This window comes from Cryptomeria japonica, chromosome 2 (genome assembly GCF_030272615.1).
Source record: "Cryptomeria japonica chromosome 2, Sugi_1.0, whole genome shotgun sequence".
Lineage (NCBI taxonomy): Eukaryota > Viridiplantae > Streptophyta > Pinopsida > Cupressales > Cupressaceae > Cryptomeria > Cryptomeria japonica.
The window spans coordinates 41,841,132-41,865,527 of NC_081406.1; the positions used below are offsets into that span (position 1 = coordinate 41,841,132).

General features: G+C 36.9%; 1 protein-coding gene across 1 annotated transcript; it reads right to left on the reverse strand.

Annotated features, from left to right (window-relative positions):
* Window positions 1-1,846: 1,846 nt before the first annotated feature.
* Window positions 1,847-24,396, reverse strand: LOC131075019 (uncharacterized). Its single transcript, XM_058011788.2, has 3 exons — window positions 24,113-24,396; window positions 19,316-19,524; window positions 1,847-2,466 (listed from the first exon to the last, which is right to left on the reverse strand). The coding sequence occupies exons 1-3, from the start codon at window positions 24,212-24,214 to the stop codon at window positions 2,208-2,210; spliced, it is 570 nt and encodes a 189-aa protein (XP_057867771.1). The 5' UTR covers window positions 24,215-24,396; the 3' UTR covers window positions 1,847-2,207.

Consider the following 24,396-nt stretch of genomic DNA (forward strand, 5'->3'; position numbering starts at 1 on the left):
GATCAAAGTGTAACAACTTTATTTTGACATTTTTTTATGGAGGTCCAGACGTGAGCATGGCAGTCCAGCAAGGACATGAAGCCCACGAAGCCCACGAGCACATCAGCCCAGTGAGGCCTTCACAAAGTAGTTTTTGCCATCTGATGTAATTTTTTGACATTTTGAATATGCAATTAAAAATACTTTTAAGGTATTAGAATTTAAAATTAATTCACCAATATTGTGAGTTTAATAAACAAAATAAACATTGTTCAACTAATGGCTAATGCTCAGAAAGCCCAAAAATCGTGGAGCATCTTCAATTCTGCATTGATTACATATAGAGCTAATGCTTATAAGGATCAAAAATCCTTGACTATCTTCACTTTTGCATCGTTTAAATATTTGAATTTTATCCAAAAAAATTATAGATTTCATCTGTAACAATACGCGCTACCATCTCAAATTTCCTCCTTGTAAGACATTTCAGACATGTGACGGAATTAGACCAAGAAGTAACACAATGATAGAAAAGTATGAGGATATCAATTCCACCGGTGAAGAGACTAAGTACGTGGATGAATCAATTGCAAGAAAAACTCTAATGATACAAGGACACCCCAATGATACAAAGACTCTAATATTATACAAACTCTAATGATGCAAGAAAAAATCTAACGATACAAAGATACGTCAAATTGTTTAACTGAATGATGCATTTCAAAAATCTTACACCCCAAATTGATCTAAATGACAACAAAAGACATACTCACTAATTCATGGTCTTATTGAAAAACATATACACCCAGAACAGAGGAAAATGTTATATGCCTGCCTGCAGATCGGAGATCATGGTACACTTCAACAATATATGCATTAGAACGATTGATCGCATTCTTTGAAAAAAGCTTAATCAACTTATTCAAATATGCCCTAAAAGCATGTGCTCTTTAGGGGGGGGGGGGTCTTCTAAAAAAGGAAGTGGTGAGGTGTGTATTTTACAATTATTGCTTGTTTTACAATGCTTATAGAAAAATGCCCTGAAGAATATGCCATTCAGACTAATTTTACTAAAAAGTATAAACTGATCAAAAAGATGATTGAAAACACAGAGTTTTACAGATGCATTTTATATTTCTAATTCTGTCCCATTACTCCCACAAGATATAGAGATTGTTCTGAATATGATACGGATATTATCAGTAGATATCGGTGAACTATTCATTTGGCCATCAAAATGCAATTTTCGTTTGAGGTGTCAAGGAGTTGCAACCTTGCATTAGTGACTGCAAAATATGGACAAAATATCTAAATAGGATTTGAAAATTTCAAGCTGAGATAAGACATCAACGCCACTAGAATACCACATTGCTCAGATGAAAATGACTGCATAAAGAGCTTAGCTCTCAAAAACCATTAATACACAACTTTACATTGTCATCATAAAGGAAAAAGCAAAAAATCTTGTAAAAGGAAGAACATTTTATGAAACGACGAGAAGGTATGCAGATTGGAAGTACCCTAATGATCTCGGCAAGAACAGCCTAAAACTGATTAATTCATGGAAAACAATTGTTCACTTAAATGAGTGAAAATAATTTATGTTACACTGATAATTGTTTATTAATGTGGTAAAGCATTTAATTATTGGGTCATAAATCTTCTCATGCTCTAATTAAAGTTATCTATATAGGGATCCCTTAAATGTAATATTACATTCATCCTGATGATGGACCAGAAAATGTTGTCCCAAAACATGGACTCTCTAGTTTACTTGTTATTGTAATTAATCCAGAAGTCTGTGTAATGTTAGAATAGTTTGTGCGTCACAAAAAGCAATAAAGATCATGTCAAAATAAGAATCAAGGAAAGCAAACAATTGTGACCTTCACATTTGATCTGCAATGGAGATGAGAGTCCGTAAAACTACTGATCAGTTTAACATATCAATATCACCAATCAAATTTGCCAATTAAGGACAGCAAAATACATGAAACCCAAAGTCAAGATAAGGTTTTAAAGCAAGTTCTTTGAGATACAAATCTTAAGCACGTCCGTATTACTAATTTGCAAGATATATATACCTATATGGCAGCATTGCAGCAGGATTGATTCCTCCCCTAAGCTATATGCACTTCATCATAGAGAGCACACTGCAGCTTTCATACATTGAGAAACCTCCGTGTCCATAATAGGATGATCAATTTGAATTATATCTGTAGTTTTGCTTATAAGCTTGTCATTCCAACATTGGATTGGCCACGAATTGGCTTACGCACACCATCTCTAGCTTTGGCAAATTTTGTGTAATACATCAAACTAAGAGCCATGGTAACAATTATGAAAGCTGACCCAGTTGCAAATACCCCTTTTCTCAAAGTTTCACAAGAAAGTTTGTCAGCATATATCATATTCCTGTACTTTGTGTGGTAGGCATTTCTCACTGCACCAGCTATAAGACATGCCTCCGCAATGAGGAACGTTAACCTGCAAATCACAGAACAAACTCAGGATAACTAGTTTCTTAAGAAATATGTGTTAAATGCAAACACTACAATATGAGGAACAAGCTGCCAAGTCAAAAATGCAGTGGCTTGCCACAGGCCACACTTATTGAAACTTATGGAATTCCCTTTAATTGCAGATTATTATCACCCAGACACAGGGCATATGGCAAACACTCATGTCAAGGTTGTGTTTTGTCAATGAATTCTGAAGACATTATCAAACTGTTGTGGTTACCAAGGTTATGAGAGCTGTTTGATCTGCAACAAACAATGGTTCAATTTGCGGCAGAAGATGACTAATGTGATACTAATTTCTTTCCCAACTAATAGAATGACAGGTGTAGAGGATCTTGAAATCCTATGCCAGGCAAATCTGGTAGATTCTCCCCTCCTTTTGGGATAACATAGCCTAGTTCTCTCAGGTGATTGGCCTTCCTAATATTGCAAAGTTGAAGGATACACACATCTGGCGCTGTTGAAGACTTTACATGGTACCTGACCACCTGCATACAGTTGCACCACCATTATTGCCCAACACATCAGCAATTAGTAATTTTTAGAACAACAGTGAGTTCACATACTAATTCATGATTTGTTACTGCTTATTTATGTTATGTAAAAATTTGTTCACTGGCCCAGGCATAGAATACAAGACAGATGAGGCAACTCATATGGCTTGGAGTAGTTGCTGCCCAACCCTGAGATGGTGGGGCTATGATTTGAACATTTGCAAGTACCTTCCAAATATTATAATCTGCTTTTGACCTTTCATGAAAGCCATATGATCTCAATTGAGATTTCAATGTAATGATGTCCAAGAAAAAGCAAGTGAAACTGATACATATACAGGTCATTGAAGAGGAAAGGTACAGAAATTGCAAAACAAAAACTACATGGCACTTGCCAAAGACCAGGAAAAGGAAGAACAGGATCCCTGGATTGAGAAAAAGATGGGACATTCTTTGAAGAAATTAGACTTGCTAATGATTCTAGCCAGATCTTACAGCCTTTTATGATAGACATACTCCCAATACACAGATCTTTAGCTTAGTTATAGATGATTGAGAAAGAGAAGTTCAAGGCCCACATAATGAGGACATCAAAGTGGTCAATCCAAAGGAGTCTAATGACAAGAAACAAGAAAATCATAAAGAGCTACTGCAAATCCTTCAACCTAGGCCCAATGGGAGTCCCAAAGCAGTACAAGTGATCAAGGATGAGGTAAGCATATCTAATGTCTACCGAAAAATGCTATTTAGAAAACCAGTGAAATTAAATATAAGCATTACCCTTACTCTTCACATGTCTAGCAGTGTTCAAAGTGATCCCAATAAACAAGTCTGTCATCAACACTCCAGAGAGATGGCTACCAAGTCCTCAGGAAAATTTGGTAGGGAAAATGTTGTGTTGAGTATTTGACAAGAGAATATGACAAACAACATCCACAATGACATGCAGATTTTTGATAGCGTGATTGCTAATGGAGATCAAACAGAAGTTGCTAATACTGAGATCAATACACAAAGGAAACTAAAATTGTTGCTGAATAAATTTTGAATGTAGATATATTTGCCCACAAACTTTACAAATATGATGAGCAAAGAAAGGCTGAACCATCACTGATTGTTTAAGTCAGTAAAACCAGAGCTGACTTATAATGACAAAGGAAAAAGTAATCAGGGTAAAAGTAGAGGTACCAATTTGATGCAACAAATTGGCAAAGCTAATGATGATATAAATTAAGGGGCTTTTTTGTGTACCAAAAAAGATATTGGTGAAAAAAACTAGCCAAGAAATCTTAGAAGAAGGAAGCACAGTCTGAAGAAGTTATGCAAACAACATCTAATTTTGAGGAAATGTATAGCAAAGTTCAGAATAGTTTTGCTGAAAAACACATTGATTAGTATTACAGTAAGCAATTGCAACCAACCATTGATATTTAAAACACAACATCACAATTTGAGAAGGTATTGATGCAGATGAGTCACCTAAACCCCTATTACAAGAAGCCACTGCCTACTTTTAGCCTTAAGTTGGGCGACAAGGAGAACCACTAGAGAAAGGTAATGCTGGAGAAAGGTAATGCTTATTTAAAGATGATCGAGAAAGTGAAGTTCAAGGCCCACATGATAAGGACATCAAAGTTGGTCAGTCCAAAGGAGTTTAATGACATGAAACAAGAAAATCATGCAAAAGCTACTGCAAGTCCTTCAACCTAGGCCCAATGGAAGTCCCCAAGCAGTATGAATGATCAAGGATGAGGTAAGCATGTCTAATATCTACCAAAAAATGCTGTGCAGAAAACCAGTGAAATTAAATATAAGCATTACCCTTACTCCTTGCATGTCTAGCAGTCTTCGCAGCCCAGTGAACAAGTCTGTCATCAAGGCTCCAGACTGATGGCTACCAAATTCTCCAGAAAATTTGATGGGGAAAATGTTATGTTGAGTATTTGACAAGAGAATATGACAGACAACATCCAAAATGAGGTGCACATTTTTGATAGCATTGTTGCTAATGGAGATCAAACAGAAGTTGCTAATACTGAGATCAATATGCAAAGAAAACTAACATTGTTACTGAATAAATTGAGAAAGTAGAAATCTTTGCCCACGAACTTAAACAATATGACAAGCAAGGAAAAGTTGAACCATCACTAATTGTAAGTCAGTAAAACCAGAGCTGACTAACAATGATAAGGGAAAAAGTAATCAGGGTAAAAGTAGACATGCAAATTTGATGCAACAATTGGCAAAGCTCATGATCATATAAATCAAGGGGCTTTTTAGTGTACAAAAAAAAATGTTAGTAAAAGAAAGTAGCCAATAAATCTCAGAATAAGGAAGCAGTCTGAGGAAGCGTATGCAAGCAACCTCTAATTTTGAGAAAAAGTCTAGCAAAGCTTAGAAAAATTTTGCTGAAAAACACATTGAATAGAATTACAGTAAGAAATTGCAACCAACCATTGATATGTAAAACCCAACGTCACAGGTTGAGAAAGTTTTTATGCAGGTGAAGAGTCAGCAAAACCCCCATTGCAAGAAGTCACTGGCCACTTTCAGCCATAAGTCAGGCAATAAGGAGAACCACTAGAGAAAGGTAATGCTAGAGATTAATTAAGAAGCAATTCATTGAAGTTATTGAATGGTTATAAAGATGTTGATAGATCAATTGCTGCCACAGATTAACTCTTGAAAGTACTCTCTGAGCCATATGTGGATTTTATAAATTTCCATGACACTATAGATGTGGGGGGCAGCTAGACATTAATAAATAACAATGATACTAAGCTTTATGGAGCCAGATCCTGCACTGACAAATGCAGTTTGATTGTGACACTGCACATAAACTGGTAGATGAATGACTACAGATATTAAATGTAAGAAGGCCCAATCCAAGTTAACCCAAGATGTTGGGTTTTCAGGAGAGGAGATTTCATTTTAAGGATAGAGCTTGCCTAAAACATTCAGCTTCCAAACCCACACTCAATAAGATACATTGAAAGAAGACGGGGATTATTTCAAAATGGAATTGAAGAAACTGCAACTTAAAGATGCAGGGGTGGCAAGGAAGGAGAGGGCAGTAGGGGCAGCTTGTGCAGCTGAGAGCATAGTTTAGTAAAAAGGATAAACAAATTGTTGACTTGGAGAATGAGAACAAAAAGGAACAATTTATTCAGGTGCCCAATACAAAAAGTATCGAAGTAATTGGCTAAAACAAAAGGAGCTCATACAGTTAAACTATAAATAAAAATCAACATTATAATCAAACTTGATGTGTAAGCAATGGTGCAGAAAACGCTCCCTTAAACTAATCTAGTGGGGAGATCATGCAAATTTTCTTACAAATCTTTAAATATTACAGAAATAGAAACACATTCAAATAGAGATGATAAATGTGCATAAAGATTATACCAATGAACACACAATATATGTGGGGAAAACCCTTTCGGGAGAAAAACCCCACAGACCAAAACCACAGTACTTTGTATTACTAAAAACAGGAGTACAATACAACCCCAGTACAATAGCTTCTTCAACAAGAGTTCATATCAATCAACAATCTGGATTCATTCCGGTAGCATAACACTTCACCTGCAGAAAAACTAGAAACTACAACACGAATGACATAGAATAACAACTCTTTTTATGCTTTTACAATGCATAGAAAAAGTAGCCCAAAATGGATGCCTAAGTCCAAGTAGCACTCATGTAAGCCTATAAGAAATCCCAAGACATGTACAGCACTTGCATGCATGCAACCTGTCCACATGTGAAGCACTATCATAAACCGTCATAGAATCTTCCACCTTGGGCACCTCCCTTACATGCAATCAGATTCCTCAACATGCATGCACCCTTACACATGCAACAACCAAGCATGCATGGGCACCTACCTCCAAGAATAGCTAGTTGTCATAGAATATTGTTCATAGGTTGTCATCAATAGGTGTGTCATAGAATATTGTCATTACATGACACTTGTCACCTACCTTACAAAAGTCCAAGATCCTCTAAGTAGATGACGAAATACCATGTGCAAACAAACTTGTCAAGGAGGCTAATAAAAATAAACCAATTATTAAATAAATAAGTCCCAATACCAATGTTAGGACTTGCAATGGTTGAGACAATTTTATTTGAACATTCTCCCACTTGTCAAAGACCTTTCAAGAACCTATATATCAACTGCAAGGGGCTTAGAGGCCCATAGAATTGGAAGACCATCTGAACTTCTCTATGCTCACGAGTTTTGTCAATGCATCTACAACATTTATCAAAGTGTCAATCTTCTCCAATTTTAACCTTCCAATCCTCTACCATATCTCAAACAAAATGAAACTGAACATCTATGTTCTTTGTTCTAGCATGGAAAGTCGGATTCTTTGCTAAGCAAATGGCACTCTAATTGTCACAACAAATAGTAATCAATCTTGCATCAAACCCAATATCTAAACACAACCGTCTAGGCCAAATGACTTCCTTACAAGCATGAGCAACTACCATATACTCTGCTTCTATTATGGACAAAGCAACTACAGCGTGTCGCTTATCCAACTAATAGCACCACCAAGCATAGTAAGAACATAACCATTGGTGGATCTTTTGCTATCAATGTCACCTACCCAATCTGAATCCACATATCCATGAATACCCACAGAACGTCGAGGGCGTCTAGTAGGATAACCATGGAAACATAAAGAACATTCAAAAGTACCCCTCGAATATCTGAACATTCTCTTAACTACATCCCAATGCTCCCATCCAAGGTTAGTCATATATTGATTTAGGACCCACATTGCTTGGCCAATGTTTGGTCTAGTGCAGACCATAGCATACATAAGATTGCCAACAACACTCACATATGGTACATAGGCCATGTCATCCACCTCAGTAAGAGATTTTGGACAATCCTTCACAAATAACTTTGTTCCTAGTACAGCAGGAACTATCATGGATCCACAAGTTGTCATGTTGAATCTCTCCAATACAAATTTCACATACTTATTTTGGCTTAACCAAAACTTTCTATTAGATCTCTTTTATGATCTCCATTCCCGAAATGTACCTAGTAGCACCTAAATTTTTCATTTTGAACTATGCTCACAACTAAGACATCACATCAAAAAACAAATATCCATTCCCAAGCACTAACATATCATCCACATATAATGCAATAAGGACAATGCGACCATTATTAGTAAACACAATGATCAGATTTAGACCTTTGAAATCCAAAACTCAACACAAATGTATCAAACATTTGGTACCACATCCTAGAAGATTGTTTTAGACCATACAAAATATTTTCTTTACCTTTCACCACAAAATGCTCTAGCAATGACATATATATTTCTTCCTCCAAATCACCATGAAGAAATGTTGTCTTCACATCCATTTGCTTGATTTCTCACCCATGAGTTGTAGCAAGTGATAACAGGAACCAAAAGGATGTCACCTTTGCAATGGGAGAGAAAATCTCACCATAATCTATTCCCTCAACCTAGGAATACCCCTTTGCGACCAATTGTGCCTTATGCTTCTCAACACTACCATTAGGACCATATTTTTTCTTGAACACCCGTTTGCATCCCATGGGCTTATGTTCTTCAGGCACAGGTACCAAATCCCGTCTATTATTCTTCTTCAAAGATGCCATCTCTTCGTCCATGGCTTTCATCAAGACCATACCCATAGCCTCTCTAACAATGTAAAAGAAAAACGCCCTCAATCAACATTATACAAAACAGAACGATTAAACAAGACGATGGAACGGCATTGAACATATTCTGATTTTATAATGAAATCACCAAATAAGCTTCACCCTCTGCTCTGCGATTTGTTTTATTACAAACTGAAACTCAAATCTAATGATCTGTTGATCCAGTCTAACACAAAGAAACGGGACTCGGACTCGGCTCGGACTCGGCAAGGCCGAATTGGACTCGGAGTCAGACTCAGCTTCAAACTCGACTAGACTCGGGTAAGTGAAAAACTCAAGAAATTTAGAGATTTTTAAAGATTTAAAACTTGTTTCAAGCACCCTTTATTGAATACACCTTAAAGACACATTAACATCATCAAACTCGGCTCATTTGATTACATACACAAGTATACATCAATCACATAAGCATAAACGCAAATTGTAGCTGAAGGAAATAACAAGCATAGATATATAAATATTGTCAAATGTATACAATATTACAAAACTCATGGAATAACAAATCCATGTCATCATATGATCATCATCAAATGTTTCATACAAATACCAAAGGTAAATACAACTACAAGCCTATGGCTCAAAGGAGCCTGCACGGCTGCACCCTCCGGCCCTGACCCCCTGCGAAGGCATCTAAGGTAGATCCTGGATGATTCGACAGCCATAGCCGCTCCCTGTGACACCATGCCATGCTCACCAACATCAGGAACATCCGTGTCACTATCTGCCTCTGAATATCCTGTCTGTGCTCGTGCTCTCCGCTCCTCCTCTGCCATGGCTACAGTCTCAACCTCTATATCTACCTGGTCGATCCAATCAATGTCAGACTCGGAGGTTAAATTTTCCCTACTTCTATCGACACAGTTTCCCCCCATATTTTTCGACGGGGGTTTAGGGGCAGCACCCCGCGAGGCAAAAAAAACTTATTATTTAATAAAGGCATCAGGTGTTATTTTTCTATTGGCTGACATGTTGTAACCCTAATTTTTCTCATTCTCAGGCGAAGGTTGTAGTGAACAAAGACGAGACCATTCATTTTAAAAAACTTTTTAAAATGTTTTGTTTTTGTCATTTTACTTAACCCAGCTAGTAGCCGAGTTTCAAGCACTGGACTTGCCGAGTTTGGCGAGTTTATGCCAAACTCACCAACTCGGCGAGTCTGGCGAGTTTGCTCACCAAACTCGGCCGAGCCCGAGTTCGAGCTCCAGAGACTCGGCGAGCATGTCTCGGGCTCGGACTCGGCGAGTTTGGCGAGTTTGTAGCAATTTTCTAATCTCTGGTCTAACATCGCCTGAACAAATGTATCACTGATCAATCGCTGAACTCTTGTCGACCTGATGTAAATGTGATATTGGCATCAATACATTCGTCTATATTAGTGCGCCTTAAACGATTCTTCCACAAGGTGATTTGCTATGATGTTCAATGGCAAGTATGACAATATAGGACTGAAATCTGTATCGCAGATCCCAGGAGTTTATTTGCTGTCAATAAACCTTATTCACTGCAACAACCATCAAAGTTGCCACCTTGCTTTTTTGCCTTTCAAATGGAGAATCGCTGATCAGAAGTTTGAAACCAAAATCTCTAGATGCAATCGCTGTGTTTGGAAATATATTCGCTGTCAAAGAGTGATCTCAATATCACTGAAAACAAAGACGAGTTAGAATTGCCTCACACAGTCCCTAAAATCGCATTGTAATGACCTGAATATGTGCTTGCAATATGAATCGCTGTCAGTCAAACAAAAACCAATGCCACTGCGAAGATCACTTTACCATAGTCAAATCGCTCCAATAAGTAATTTGCTGATATCCTGACAGAGAGTTGAATCGCACTTATGAAGGCAATATCGATTTGAAATTGATCGAATGAAATGATCAATTTTAGCCTTATACCTGCCGAAGGAAATTATTACCCCATCACACATCGCTCAGCCACCTTCATTTAATTAATTGCACTGGTATCATTGCTTATCTCATTCATATCGCATAAGATGGATCTCCTTATTAGCCATGACCCAATGACATTTTTTATGCATGGCTTCAAGTTTATTGAGTTAACAAATGCAGCACACTCCATTTAATACCACTTGATCAAGCAATATCGGGCTTTGCATCCAAATCGTTCATCTTAGAATTAAATCTTTGATCTTCAATAGTGATTGAACCGGCCACCTTGAGTAAATGATCAGAGTCGAATTGTAAGATGATGAGGCATCAATTTGAATTACTTGCATTTAGTGTGTCACTCTTTGATAGACGCCTTTCATCCACGACTTGGATCCTTCATCGTGCTTACAACTTGTATTGAATGAGTTGCATCGTGGAGAGTCTAAATCTTGAGGTAGCATTATTGATTTGTCTATGCATTGCGCGTGTCTCTTGTTCTTCATTTGCTACGTTCATTGAATGGCTTACATTGTGTTGATCAAAACAATAGCACCTTGAACCCACCCCTATTCGAACTTGAACTTGTTCATGAGAATCGATTAGTAATAGATGATCAAAGTCAAAGGACAGACCTCTTGGTCAAAGGACGGAGTTCTCGATAATCACATCTCATGTTCTAGCCTCACATGTGTAGCCTTCTAGATTGGAACGTCTTGTATTGGACTGATTGCTTAGTTCAAAGGACAAGGTTGTCGTTCAAAGGACGGGGCTCATGTTCAAAGGACGGAGGTCTCATTCAAAGGACAAGGCTCGTGTTCAAAGGAGGGAGGTCTCGTTCCAAGGATGGAGGTCTCATTCAAAGGACGGGGCTCATGTTCAAAGGACGGAGGTCTCGTTCAAGGACGCCTCAACCTTTTCTCATGCCTTAGTCAATTTTTTTATTTTTCGATTTTTAAAGGTGATCAAAGATAAATCGCTCAATCTCAAATTCGCAAGGCTAAGTTCATACTTCCTAACCCAAAAGAAGTGCTGATGCTAATTCAGCCTCTATGTTGAAGTGGCATTATTAATGCCTTAGAAAACATTTTTGCTCCCTATTCTAAAGTTGGTGGGGCCAGAATGCTATGGTGATGAGGAAGGGATCAAAGGCAATTGAAAATATTTTAAATCTCCAGGCTAAAAGTTTGGTGGGTCCCAGCAAAGAGAGTTCTTAAAAAAAACTTTTCAATTCTCCATGTAAAAGTTTATGGTGGGGCCCAAGTATGCTACGTAGTAGGTCGGATGAAGAGCTGAAGGTAAAGAGGTTTGAAAGGGGTGGGATGAGAGGTGATACCATGGCAAGGAGGGAGTTATAAGGGTAAGTCACGGGGGTATGAAGGAAAGGATAGGGGAAATATAAGAAAGGGGTGCTACGAGGTAAAGTTGGGATGAGAGGTGTAGGTTAGAAGCTACAGGGTTACAGGGGGTTAATATAATAATAAGAGGTTGGGTGTAGGGTGTAGGGGGGTAGGATAGGGATAGTTAAGAGTTTGATGATAAGATAGGATGGGTAGGCTAGGATGGAGGTATGTTAAGGTTATGATAGGTTAGCAAGGAGGGTTATGAGGCGTATGCTAAGGGGAATAAAGGGAACAAGTTGTGGGTTAGGATAAGATCAGGTTATGAAGGGCAGCAAGAAAGGTCAATTAGGATAGGATAGGGTTAGGAGATAGGGTGGATGTAGATGGAGAATAAGAAGGTAGAGAGTGGTAGGTATAAGATAGGTATTATGAAGTGGAAGATATATATGAAGTGGGGTGAGATGAAGGTAGGGTGAATAGGGAATAGGTAAGTGGGTAGGAGGTTGAGGTAAGTGGGAGGTGAAGAGATGGTGGACATAGGTGAGATGAAAATGATAAGTGGAGGTAGAGAAGGGTAGGAAAGGGAAATGGAAGAGGTGATATGAAGGAAGGGGTAGAAGATGGAGGAGAGGCAAGTATGAAATGTAGGATGGATGAAGAATGAGAGAAGGTGAGGTGGAATGAAAAGGGGAGATGGATGGGAAGTCATCGGGCTTAAGCACCCACTGTGAATGCTGAGAGAGGCAGGTCGACATCTTGGAGGGCAAAGGAAGTGTTGTGCTTGACTTCATCCCAAGAGAGAGACTCATCCTGATTACATCTTGGCCACCTGAGATACTACACTTCTTCAAATGCAAGGCTAATAGCTAAAAGACTCAAAAACTAACCTAGAAGTAGAAAAAAAGTGGGTGTCCCCATTTGCAAAGGGGCGATGTGTGAAAACGTCACAATAGTTTTTGTCATTAAACTTCTCCATCCCGATTTTTCCAAACGCTTGCCATCTTCTTCCTACAACAAGATTTTGAAAATGCTCTGCATAAGCTCCCACTCAAACTAAGATTCGTACAAAAACCGAATACCCAACAATGGAACCAAAACTGGCCAAACTCTATTACCAAATGAAAGGAAGCAAAGGTGCAAAAGGGCGATGCGTGAAAACGTCACAACAGTTTTTGTCGTTAAACTTCTCCATCCCGATTTTTCCAAACGCTTGCCATCTTCTTCCTACAACAAGATTTTGAAAATGCTCTGCATAAGCTCCCACTCAAACTAAGATTCGTACAAAAACCGAATACCCAACAATGGAACCAAAACTGGCCAAACTCTATTACCAAATGAAAGGAAGCAAAGGTGCAAAAAACACTTCCTAACATAAATCTAGGCGGGGAGATTATGCAAAAAAAAAAATTACAAATCTTAAACGATTACAAAAATAGAAACACATTCAAATAGTAATAATAAACATGCATAAAGATTATACCAATGAACATAATATAGTGGGGAAAACCATTTCGAAAGAAAATCCCCACACTCCAAAAGCACAGAAAATAGTGAGTACAATACAACCCTATTACCTTCTTCAACAAGAGGACCCACAATCTGGATTATACTTGGCAACATAACACTTCACCTCCAAAACTAGAAACTACAACATGAACAACATACAATAACAACTCTTTTTATGCTTTTACAATACACAAAGAAAGGAGCCCAAAATGGACACCTAGGTTCAAGTGGCACTCATGTGAGTCTGTAAGAAATCCCAGGATATGCACAGCACTTGCATGCACGCAATCTGTTCGCATGTCAAGCATTTTCATAAATCATCATAGAATCTTCCAACTTGGGCACTTCCCTAACATGCAATCAGATTCCTCAACATATGATTTATCAATGTTATCATTTAAATCACCGCGTTCCAGTTCCAGTTCGAATTCGCCAGCAATAAAATTCGGATGAAATTTGGCAAGAGGAAAAAAATCAAAACAAAATTTGCCATTAAATTTGCTTTTATAAATTTGATTTTTTAGAAAAAAATAATACATTTAAAAAATCTCAAAATAAACAATATTAAATTTGTTTAATTTAATTTATATATTTTAGTTTATATTTGTCAAATTTTATATATAAATAAATTAATAATTAAAAATTTAAACTAAATATACTAAAATATTTTTTTTAATATATTAAATATTAAATCCGACAATTTTTATAGTTAATGTTAATATATTAAATGTTGATCGCTGCTAAGTTTTGCTTTAATTTTTTAATGTTAGTTAACATTTATATCAGGGGGCAACAACTTTTATATTTGAATCGCCAACTTTATAAAGTCTTTTTAATTTTAAGATTTATATCCTATCTCCCGATGCCGCGTCCACAAACCCTTCTACAGAATCGCATCGACCTGCGGCCCTTTCGTGGCATGGTGTCAACCTACAACCCTTACGTGGACTTTGTAGCTCCCAACGACAACGGAAAAAGCCCCTACTTGTTATCTTGCAAATTTCAGATGAATTTTTGTGAATTTGATACATTTTTTATGAGTTCGCCGAATTTCAAACCTGAAGCCGAAAATTCAACAAACGCAGTGACACAGGTTATCATATGAATATTTAAAATTTCTCTATATATTTTAAATTTTCCCTATTTTTTATATATGCCCCCTCCATCCCCAAAGAGGGCCAAAAAAAAATCCGTCCCAGAAGCCTGTTTCCCCATTCCCCCCATCTTGGAAACTCGGGGTAACATAGCCTGGAAGTGATAGTCAGTAACTGCCCGAGGTCATTCCTCACACCTAAGCTCTAAAACCAGCTCCTTGCAGCAAACTCTTGAGTGATGGATGGAGCTCCAAGATAACTATAGCCTGATTTGCACTAGATTTTGATGGCTAATCTATTTCTCAAGTCTGAAACTTTGTAACAGCTTAGAAACACTCCTTTACTAGGTCTAGCAACCTTGAATGTAGCTATTTTTGAGGGTTCTTCGGGTAGAAATATGCAGATAGGAGGCGGCAGTCTATTGTTCGATGTTTGTTGGTTTCCATTCTGTTGTACACCTCTACTTCTGCCCCCCAATCATGCTTCATACCTTAAAGAACACCCAACTGGGCAGTAGGGTTAGCCTGCAGCCAACAGCTCTTGGTGATTGCTTCTCACCTCAAAAATGGTGGCGCAACTCCTAGTACAATCCCACACTCTGTCATAAATGAATTCTCAGATATAAAAAAATGCAAATTGAATGGGACAGGTTTTTCATCCAGACCTTAATGTCTATAAGGTTGGCATCCCAGTAGGCACAATCTTAAAAAATATTCCAAAATCATTATCAAATTCCAATCTACTTTGCTCAACTCACAAAAATAGATATATATCTGTATTATGGAAGCACTACAATCCAAAATGAGATGACAAAAATTCAAAATTTTACTTTATTTTAACTTTTATCCATTTTTATCTACATTATCGATTTGGGTACAGGTACAGATTCGCAGGCACGGCAAAAAAAATTCTAAATCCATAAAAATAAATTAATATTATATTAAACTTGAATATATTAATAAATTCAAAAACATTATAATAAAAATATGTTTAAAATTTTAATGTAGATATTATTTATATATAAATAATAAATATATTATAAGAAATTCAAAAACATTATAATAAAAATATGTTAAAAATTTTAATTTAACTATTATTCATGTATAAATAAATTAAATAATAAATATATTATAAATTTATAATTAAAAATCTAATTTTAATATATAGGGCAACTTTAGGATCTAATTTTAGAATCGGTGCTGAGAATCTATTTTTAATATATTATAATTCTTGTTTAAACATATTGGTGTTTAGAATCTAATGTTAGATATTTATATCTAAAATCTAATTCTTGTTTAAACATATCCAAATACCGATCGAGGGCAATGAGTCCCTAAAATCCAAAAAGCATCACTGAAATTCCATTCATTCTACAATCTGTTACTATCTTCCTCCAAAAAAATGTTGCTGAAATCCGACGATGAAGTTTTGAAATTGGTGCTTAAAATCCCCTTGAAAAACTTGTTGGCTGACCAGCTAAAGGAGGAATATGACAATCCTCCCTTCTCCAAATTGCTTGCCCTTAAACAATTTCAAGCTTAGAATAAGTGGTGCATCCTTGGAGTAGAATTTTTTTTCGTCATTGAATCATTCAAATGTATGGCTCTTCTAATGGCTCCTACAAGCAATTCAAATCAAACGCCCTTACCAAACACCTGAGTAGTATGAATAGGCACTCTACAAAAAGAACTATGGGCATCCTCTCCATCACATCTAGAACAATCACTAAAAGCCTATGAAATTCTACCACATAATGCTCCACTAGGCCCTCTTGCTTTAATTGTGCTAGCTATCTAAAGTGAATCTTTGGATCCTTCCTATCAAATCTCTCCACCAATCTTTGGCTAAACTCTTCTAAGGTAGTGATTGAGTTGTGTCCTTGGCTCACCATGCCACAATACCACCACTCGTGGGCTACACCTCTGAGATGCAAGGTAGCAAACTCGACAGCTTCTTCAAGCATGGGGTTTAAAGAATGTATGTACTCAATTTCTACAACCATACTCTAGCTGAACAACTTCCCAATCCATAAAAAGTAGGTATTGTAACCTTTACCAAATGTTGTTGTATGTCTCTATGAGGCTGCTCTTCATACCTTCTCTTCCTCTATCCATTTCTTGTCTTCATGTCACAATACTCTGTGAATGTCATGTCATGACAAATGGCTAGACGTAAAGCATGATATCTTGCCATCTCACCATTGGAATTTGTTGACATTTATTGCTCTTCTTCAAGTGAGTCCTTCCCTTCTTTTTGCAATAATCTGACTCTAAATGTCTTGGCTGGAAGATTGATTGAGATTCCATTATTGGAAGAGTAACTTCCTTCAGCACCATAGGAATTAGACCTCCCAGCACTCCATTGTCAACTCATTCCCCTTAAGGTACTCACAGTCTCTGCAATAGACTCCCTCATGAATTTAAATTCTATGGTCGGCTCTTTGCTTTCATTTCTAATAAGTTATAACCTTCTAAAAATTGATTTCATTGTTCCTCTCACCCATGGCTTTTCCTGCATCACACACCCACAGGCTGACCAAAACAAAGGCTTTGATACCACTAGTATCCCTGAAATCATGTTTGTAAAATACACATGTTTATTGCTTGAATCCTACGGTTTAGCAAAATTCACTGCAAATATATAGAGGAACATTGATCAACACTTTAAAACCTCTGATTAATGCAAATAGTTACAGAGTTTGGAGTACAAAAATTCAGGTCAGTTTGACCTGAACAGCACTGGTAGGTATTAGAATTCAAAGAACATATAACTGAACAATGATCACCTGGAAGTGACAGTCAGCAACTACACTAGGTCATTCCTCACACCCCAAATCTGGGCCATAATACTTGTGGAATGAGCAGTTAGGTCTGCAAGAACACACTCCAATAGATCAGAATTCCTTTCATTGGCCAAGTGGATGGTTTGGACTCGTCTAAGATCTGAAACCAGCTCCTTGCAGCAAACTCCTGGGTTATGGATGGAGCTCCAAGATAACTGTAGCCTGATTTCAACTAGAATCTGATGGCTGATCTAACTATCAGGTCCGAAACCTTTGTAACTACCTGGAGACACTCCCTGCACTAGGTCTAGCAGAGCCTTGAATGTAGCTATTTCTGAGGGTTCCTTGGGCAGCAATATGCAGATAGGTGGTAGCAGGTCTGCTATTCACTGTTTGCTTGTGTCCAGTCTATTGTACACCTCTGCTTTTGCCCCCAATCCTGCTCCAGACCTTCAAGAACACCCAGCTGGGCAATAGGGTCAGCCTGTGGCTAGCAGCTCATGGATATTGCTTCTCAAAATACCTCCATAATGCTGGCACAACTGCTGGTACAATCCCACACTATGTTACAAATGAATTCTCAAATGTAAAAAGTAAGATAAGTTTGGGGTTTTCGTCCAGGCCTTGATGTCTACTAGGGTTGGCGTCCCAGCAGCACAATCTTGGAAAATATTCCAAAATCGTTACCGAATTCCAATCTACTTTGCCCAGCTCACCAAAAATAGATTTATACCTATTGTATTTGAATTTTAAATATTTAAAAGCACCTTGAAAAGCTTGCTAGCCGACCAGCTAAAGGAGGGATATGACAAATTATCTTGCTAACCTATGTTGTGTTTCTAGAATGCAAACATCTTATAAAGAAATGTCTAAAGATAAAAAGAATCCATCTTCAACGCTATATTTTGATTTTGAAGTCATTTAACGGTAATCAGTAGCAGCTTTGTTTTAGACTGAATCTGTACTAGGAGATAGTTCTTCCCACTTGAAACTGAATTGTCAAAGCTCTTATCAAATATTCATGACCCTACATAGCATATGTTTCACAAGCCATCATAGATTGATATACTGCCTACCTGGAACTTCCACAGTGAAATTGTAATAAGACCATCATAACTGTCTAAGGACCTATCAGTGTACATATAGAGAATGGATTCTCAACATCCAAAGTTCTGCAAAGATAATGCCCAGAAATAGAAAAGAATACAACAAGCTTCTATTGTATTATTGCATCATAACAAATGATCCCAACTTACAATGATTTCCAATCACAGTACAGACAACTTTAATAAACGATAATTATTGCTATTCATTAAAGTTCTTAGTTACCAACCAAGATTTAGAACTTGGTTCTCTGTATTGGATTACCTCCCAGCTAGACCGGCTGATGAGGATTAGCAGCATGTCAGCATCTCATCAGTTATGTCTCAAGGAGATCACTTTCATATGTTCTCAACGTTTCCCAAGGAAAGGGTCTTCACATATTTTCTTCAAATCAGTGTGTCTTTTCTCATGAAGGGAGCAAGGATGATCCACTCGGACCAAATTTAACTAAAATCATCTTCCCTAAGGTTAAAAAAAGTTTTTAAGTATCTTGGTCATCATTTATTGTCATAAATTGCTACCCAACAAAGGATGCAAACTTATTTCTTGATATTGGAAATTGTTTATCTCATTTAATCAGCAATTTGGAACATGAAACCACCTATATTGTCTACCAACTGTTGCTAAGAGGATGCCCTTAATTTTTCTCTTATATCTGGCAAAAACATGTAATACACATCCTTATGCTGCTATATTGGGATATAATATTAATTTATAGTCTTCTAGAACTACCATCTCAACAATGTCATTAAGTCATAACTAACAATCAGTTCATAACAACCAAAAGAAGGAACCTGGAAGAAAGACATAAAATTAGGAATAAGCTTCGAGTGAAATGCAAATGTTTAGATTTGGTCACAGATTTGAGAAAACTAAAGAGAAAGCAATATACCATGAAGAGAGGAAATAGATGATAGCCCATGCGCGAGATCCACCTGGAGTAAGTGCACCTCCACAGCACATACATTTTGTTACACCCATGATCAGACCCTCAGCCAAGAAGAGAAACAGAAATGCCCCCACTCCGAAACCAGTTGCAATGTCTGAGTCATACGTACAGTAGGTGACATTGAGCTGATCTGGATAAGAAACTTTATGTCCCTATGTTTAAAAGAATAGTTACAAAAATGTTAGGAATATATTCCATAAATTTTTCTAATTTGAATTTCTAAAGCAAAATTGGCCATGAAAATGGATTTATCAATGCATATGACATCTAACTGTAAAACCGACCTCAAAATAAAATAACTAAAAGAAAAAAAATAAGATAGAAGCAGAATAACAACAGATAAATGAAAAAATATAAGCCATGCAATGCAATATATTTCATTAACTAGATCACCATCTCCATTGCTGGCATAAACTTATTTTCTGGTTAATTTGGGCATTTCAAGAGTCATCACTATAACTTTTCATAGCCCTATAACTTTTCATAGCCCTACATCTTCAGAAAAATGCCACTGCAGACCAAACTAAAAATTAGAAAATTTGTCATTCCAGACTTTTCTAAAGCTTGCCAATTGCCATCCTACAGTAGTTTCTATAACCAATAAAAAAGCATGGAATTTCCTACATGAGCTCCACCAGCCAACCAATGAGATATTATTTAATATTCCATGCCAAGTATTCCATACATCCCAAAACTGACCATGGCCCATCTGACTACAGCCGATAGTAAAACATTTTTATTCTCCATAATCAGCAATCAGCTAAAATGGCTACATACTAGATAGCTCTAGACATCTCCTAAATTCACCAAAGTGGTTCATCCTACACCCAACTGCCAATGCCATTTAATTTATAATTTTATATAAAGATTATAAAGAATTTTTATGTGTGAGCAGCAGTCAAGCATATCCTCTTGTGTTACACCATTATAACCATTTTCAAACCCCCAAAGACATGTATAGAGACACACGTGTGTACAATTAATTTGATCTTCAGTTCAATCATGTTCAGCATGATGGGAAACGGCTCACAATATTCTTTTTTGGTTTATTTCTCTAGTAAAATTTCCTATGAAATGGCACCATTTGTATGTATGTGATCCCAAAAATGTTCCCCAAATACAGAATCGTAAAGTTCAATGCTGGAGAGGGTTTAGAATGGAATGGAACATCTCAAACCAAGCATTGGCAAATAGCAATTATAATTCAATTATTGGTTTTCATTGGCAAATAGATATTATAATTCAATTCTCGGTTTTAGGTTGGCCACAGTTGGCCTCATAAATGCGGTTGTGTGGCAAAAACAGTGCATATTCTCTCTGCCAAAGACAAATACCAAACACTAAACCAGAATTTTTCTCTGCCAAAAAGTTTATTGAATCACCACTTCTCTCTGGTTAAAAAGAGCAAAAACAGTATTTTGGAGTATGGTGGCATTAAAACTTGAATATTGCCACATATTCAAATTCCTCAAAAAAAATTATACACTTGAAAAAACAGCACCCCACTTCAGTTCCATATGCAAAAGTTATGGTTTCCAGAAGTTGGAAAGAAATTTTATAACCAAACCCTATTGAAAAGTGGCAGTTTCATCAAGAAGGGAACGGTTTCCTAATTACCTACAGATGAAAAGTGTGGTTTCATAACCGTCAGCTGCTGAAAACCAGCGGCTTCATCCCAATTGAACGTATAAGAAAAGGAAGCATCAGGGAAGCATTTAGTTCTCATGTTTGGCATTTGCAGTTCTAATATTTAAGCTCAGAATATTTTGTAACATCCATGTGACCTTCCCAGAGACATCAGAGATATGATTAAAGCATTGGGAGCATGAAATAAATGCTGAGACATCTCGAATCCTTCATTTTCCATTATCAGAGATATTGGACAGAGATGAGCACTGCTTGGAGGTTTCATCAGCTAGTTGGACTGTGCAGAGTGCTGGCCAGCGCATGGATGATCATTTGGCATCTTCTCACTTGGTTGCCCCAGACATTTGCAAGTATAAGTATGTGGCATATTGATTTGGCATTCCAATTGGACTAGAGGATGGGATGAAAGCTTAAAAATTTGCACATCTAGTGGATTTTCTTGCTGGAGTTTTCTACCTATTCAGGTTTCTGCAGAGTAAACATGGTGTCATGGCTCCCTTGTGTTGTTTTCTCTTTGTTAGTTTATCCATTCTGCAATTATATTAGACAATTTTGCTATTAAATTCAAGTTGGAAGAACATTCAATTAGCTTCCATTGCACAAGGTACAGTAGTGGAAATGCATTAAGTATATATTTGTGCATGCGATGAGTTGCAAGATAATACAGATTGAATAAGATCATAGCCAATTAGGAAGTTGTGAATTCATCCATTTTCAAGTGTTTTATGGTTTGGTCATAGGAATTGAAACAATACATTAGAAGAAAGGATTTGTTGTTGATGAACACTGAATGGATTCTCAACCCAACTACATAACACTACAAGGATAAGATTTGTCCAACACCAAATTTAATTACCCACTTGAAATAGAGAAAAATTATCTATGAGTACTAAGCCAACAAAGCAGATGCAAGGTTTGCAAATATTTTCATAATGAATACCAATCACTTTTACTCAATTACAAAAAAGTTTTACTGACTACCCCTTATGTCATCCGAAAACACACTATCATTAGCATCAAAAACACATTTATCATTCGCATACCATAATTTAAATTTTTTTCTTAATACACGATTTTCTGGTTACTTGAGTCACCAATCAAATTATAAACACTGAATTAAAAAGCTTTGATCAAAATTTTAATATGCACCTTTTATTTTTTCTCACCATCTCTTATACCAAGCCCCTAGCCTCATTAGAAAACATATCCAGTTGAACTTTTTCCTTAGGACAGCAACACATTAAACTATGAAACATGTTTGGGAAAATGATAATGCTGTTTGTTAGATGACAAGTTCATCCCTTTGATTTAAATAGAGTATGTTACTTATAACAATATAAAAAAGATGTTGTCAGTAAACTTGAAAAACAAGAGCCTCCTTTGAACAGAAGGTTTTGGGATGGCTACAGATCTGTCAAGGCTTACTGGTCTAAACAAGACTCCGTAAAGCTGGAGTTTTAACTCTTCTGGCGCTACTTTCACAAAACATTAATTAACCAACCAAATTCTTTGGAAATGTCATCCTGTCGGGAAATTTTGAAATAATTTTAGGTCATATTTGGCTTTATTTTGATTACTCGCCTTTCTTCAATGAGTGAAGATAGCTACACAACTCTCGTAACTATTTAGCAAATTATTCAGTTGACTTTCTCAAGTAGGTATAGTTGAAAAGCAAATAGTTCAGGAGGAGACTTCACGACTCAGTCTAAGGAAATTAAACACAACTTAGTTTTGACAGTTAAAACCAAACCATCATAGTTCCATAAAGATGTCAATTCTTTGCTTATTGGGGTTCAATCCTGGGTGGTTTCCTTATCTGCTCTTATGGAAAGAAAATTTCCTTGTGATCCTACTGTTAAGCTAATGTGGATATTCCAGCTAATATGATACATTTTGTTTATTAAAAAGGACAATAAACTATAGCACGCCACTCAAAAATAACTAAAGGAGTAGCTAATAGGGACAAAACAAAGACTCTTCTATAAAATCCAGAAGAAACTAATAGGGACAGTCCAGAAGAAACTAAAAGGGACAGGGAAGCTATAAATAAACACATACTATGAAAACAAAGAGCTGAAAGGTAAAAATAATTAGAATAAACTTAGCTTGCTGGATTGTAATGTAGTTTTCAGAAGGAATGAGATTTATGGAACTCTAATTCAGACTACTGGTCTCTAGTTTAATACGGTGGCAGAGGAGTTGGCAATTTAGTGAATCTACGATCTAGTCTGATGGCTACCAATGGTAAGTGGCCAGCTCCTAAATACTTAAAATAATACCTTACAAAAATCTTAATACAAGGCACTTAAAATTAAATATCTAATAATGAACAAGATAAACTACAGGATGACCTTCCAACTCGGAGCCCCTGGCACAAAACCCGGAAGACATGAAAAAGAGTGTTGAAAGTGGATAAAAATACTCCATCCAACACATTGTGCACAGCCTGCCTGATTTACGAGGCCCAGTGCAAGTTCCTGGTCGCTTCAAGGGAGTATCTAAGCTAAAGGCTACCCCTTAAAAGGATAGGTTCCCAAATATATAAAAAACCAGGCTAAAAATATGGAAGCAATGCCCCCGTTCAAGATAATAAAACTGAACCAAAAATGTTAATTTACCTGCAATAAATAACAAAAAAAACAAGGAAAAATTACTTCCCTGCGACAAAAAATGAAAGAATTCCAAAATCTAAAAAATAGAGATTTGAATTGAAAAGGAAGATTATTTGTAACGAACAATAGAAAGTGAATTAAAACAAAAGATTTCTTTTGAAAGAACGTCTATTTGCAGCATGAAATCCATATTAAACTCAAATCTCTCGAGTACCATGTAAACAGTGCACTCATTTCAAAAGAAGCAAAGAAGAGTCACAACTTAATAGCAGAAACAAGTATCTACATAAGGATAAATATAAATTAGATGATGGGGAGAGAGGAGAAAGTAAACAGAAGCAAAACCTGAAAAACCCATTGCTCACTAAAGCACGCGAGCATATACGGCACATATCACAAATCGGACAGCTAAATCTTCTTGAGAACTATAACGGCTACGAGATTGCATAAATAGTAAGTAAAGCAGAGAGTGAGAACTTACAATGCTTCTTCTGCGCTCCGCAGCTATGGCGAAGCCAAATGCAATGAGATGAAGCACGACTAGAAGTATAAACACCAACAAGGATGGCCTCCCGTCTGCCATTTCGGCAATGCAAGCCACTAGATCGGCTTCTCTGGGACTCGAACCTGCGTTAATGCGGCGAAAACCCTTCAAACCAGAAATAGTATTACAAAAAATAGCGCCGCACAAACTATAAACAGCTCAGTGTGCACAGATTCCTTCGCTTTCCATCTGTTAATTTATACATCTTAAATACTGAGCTT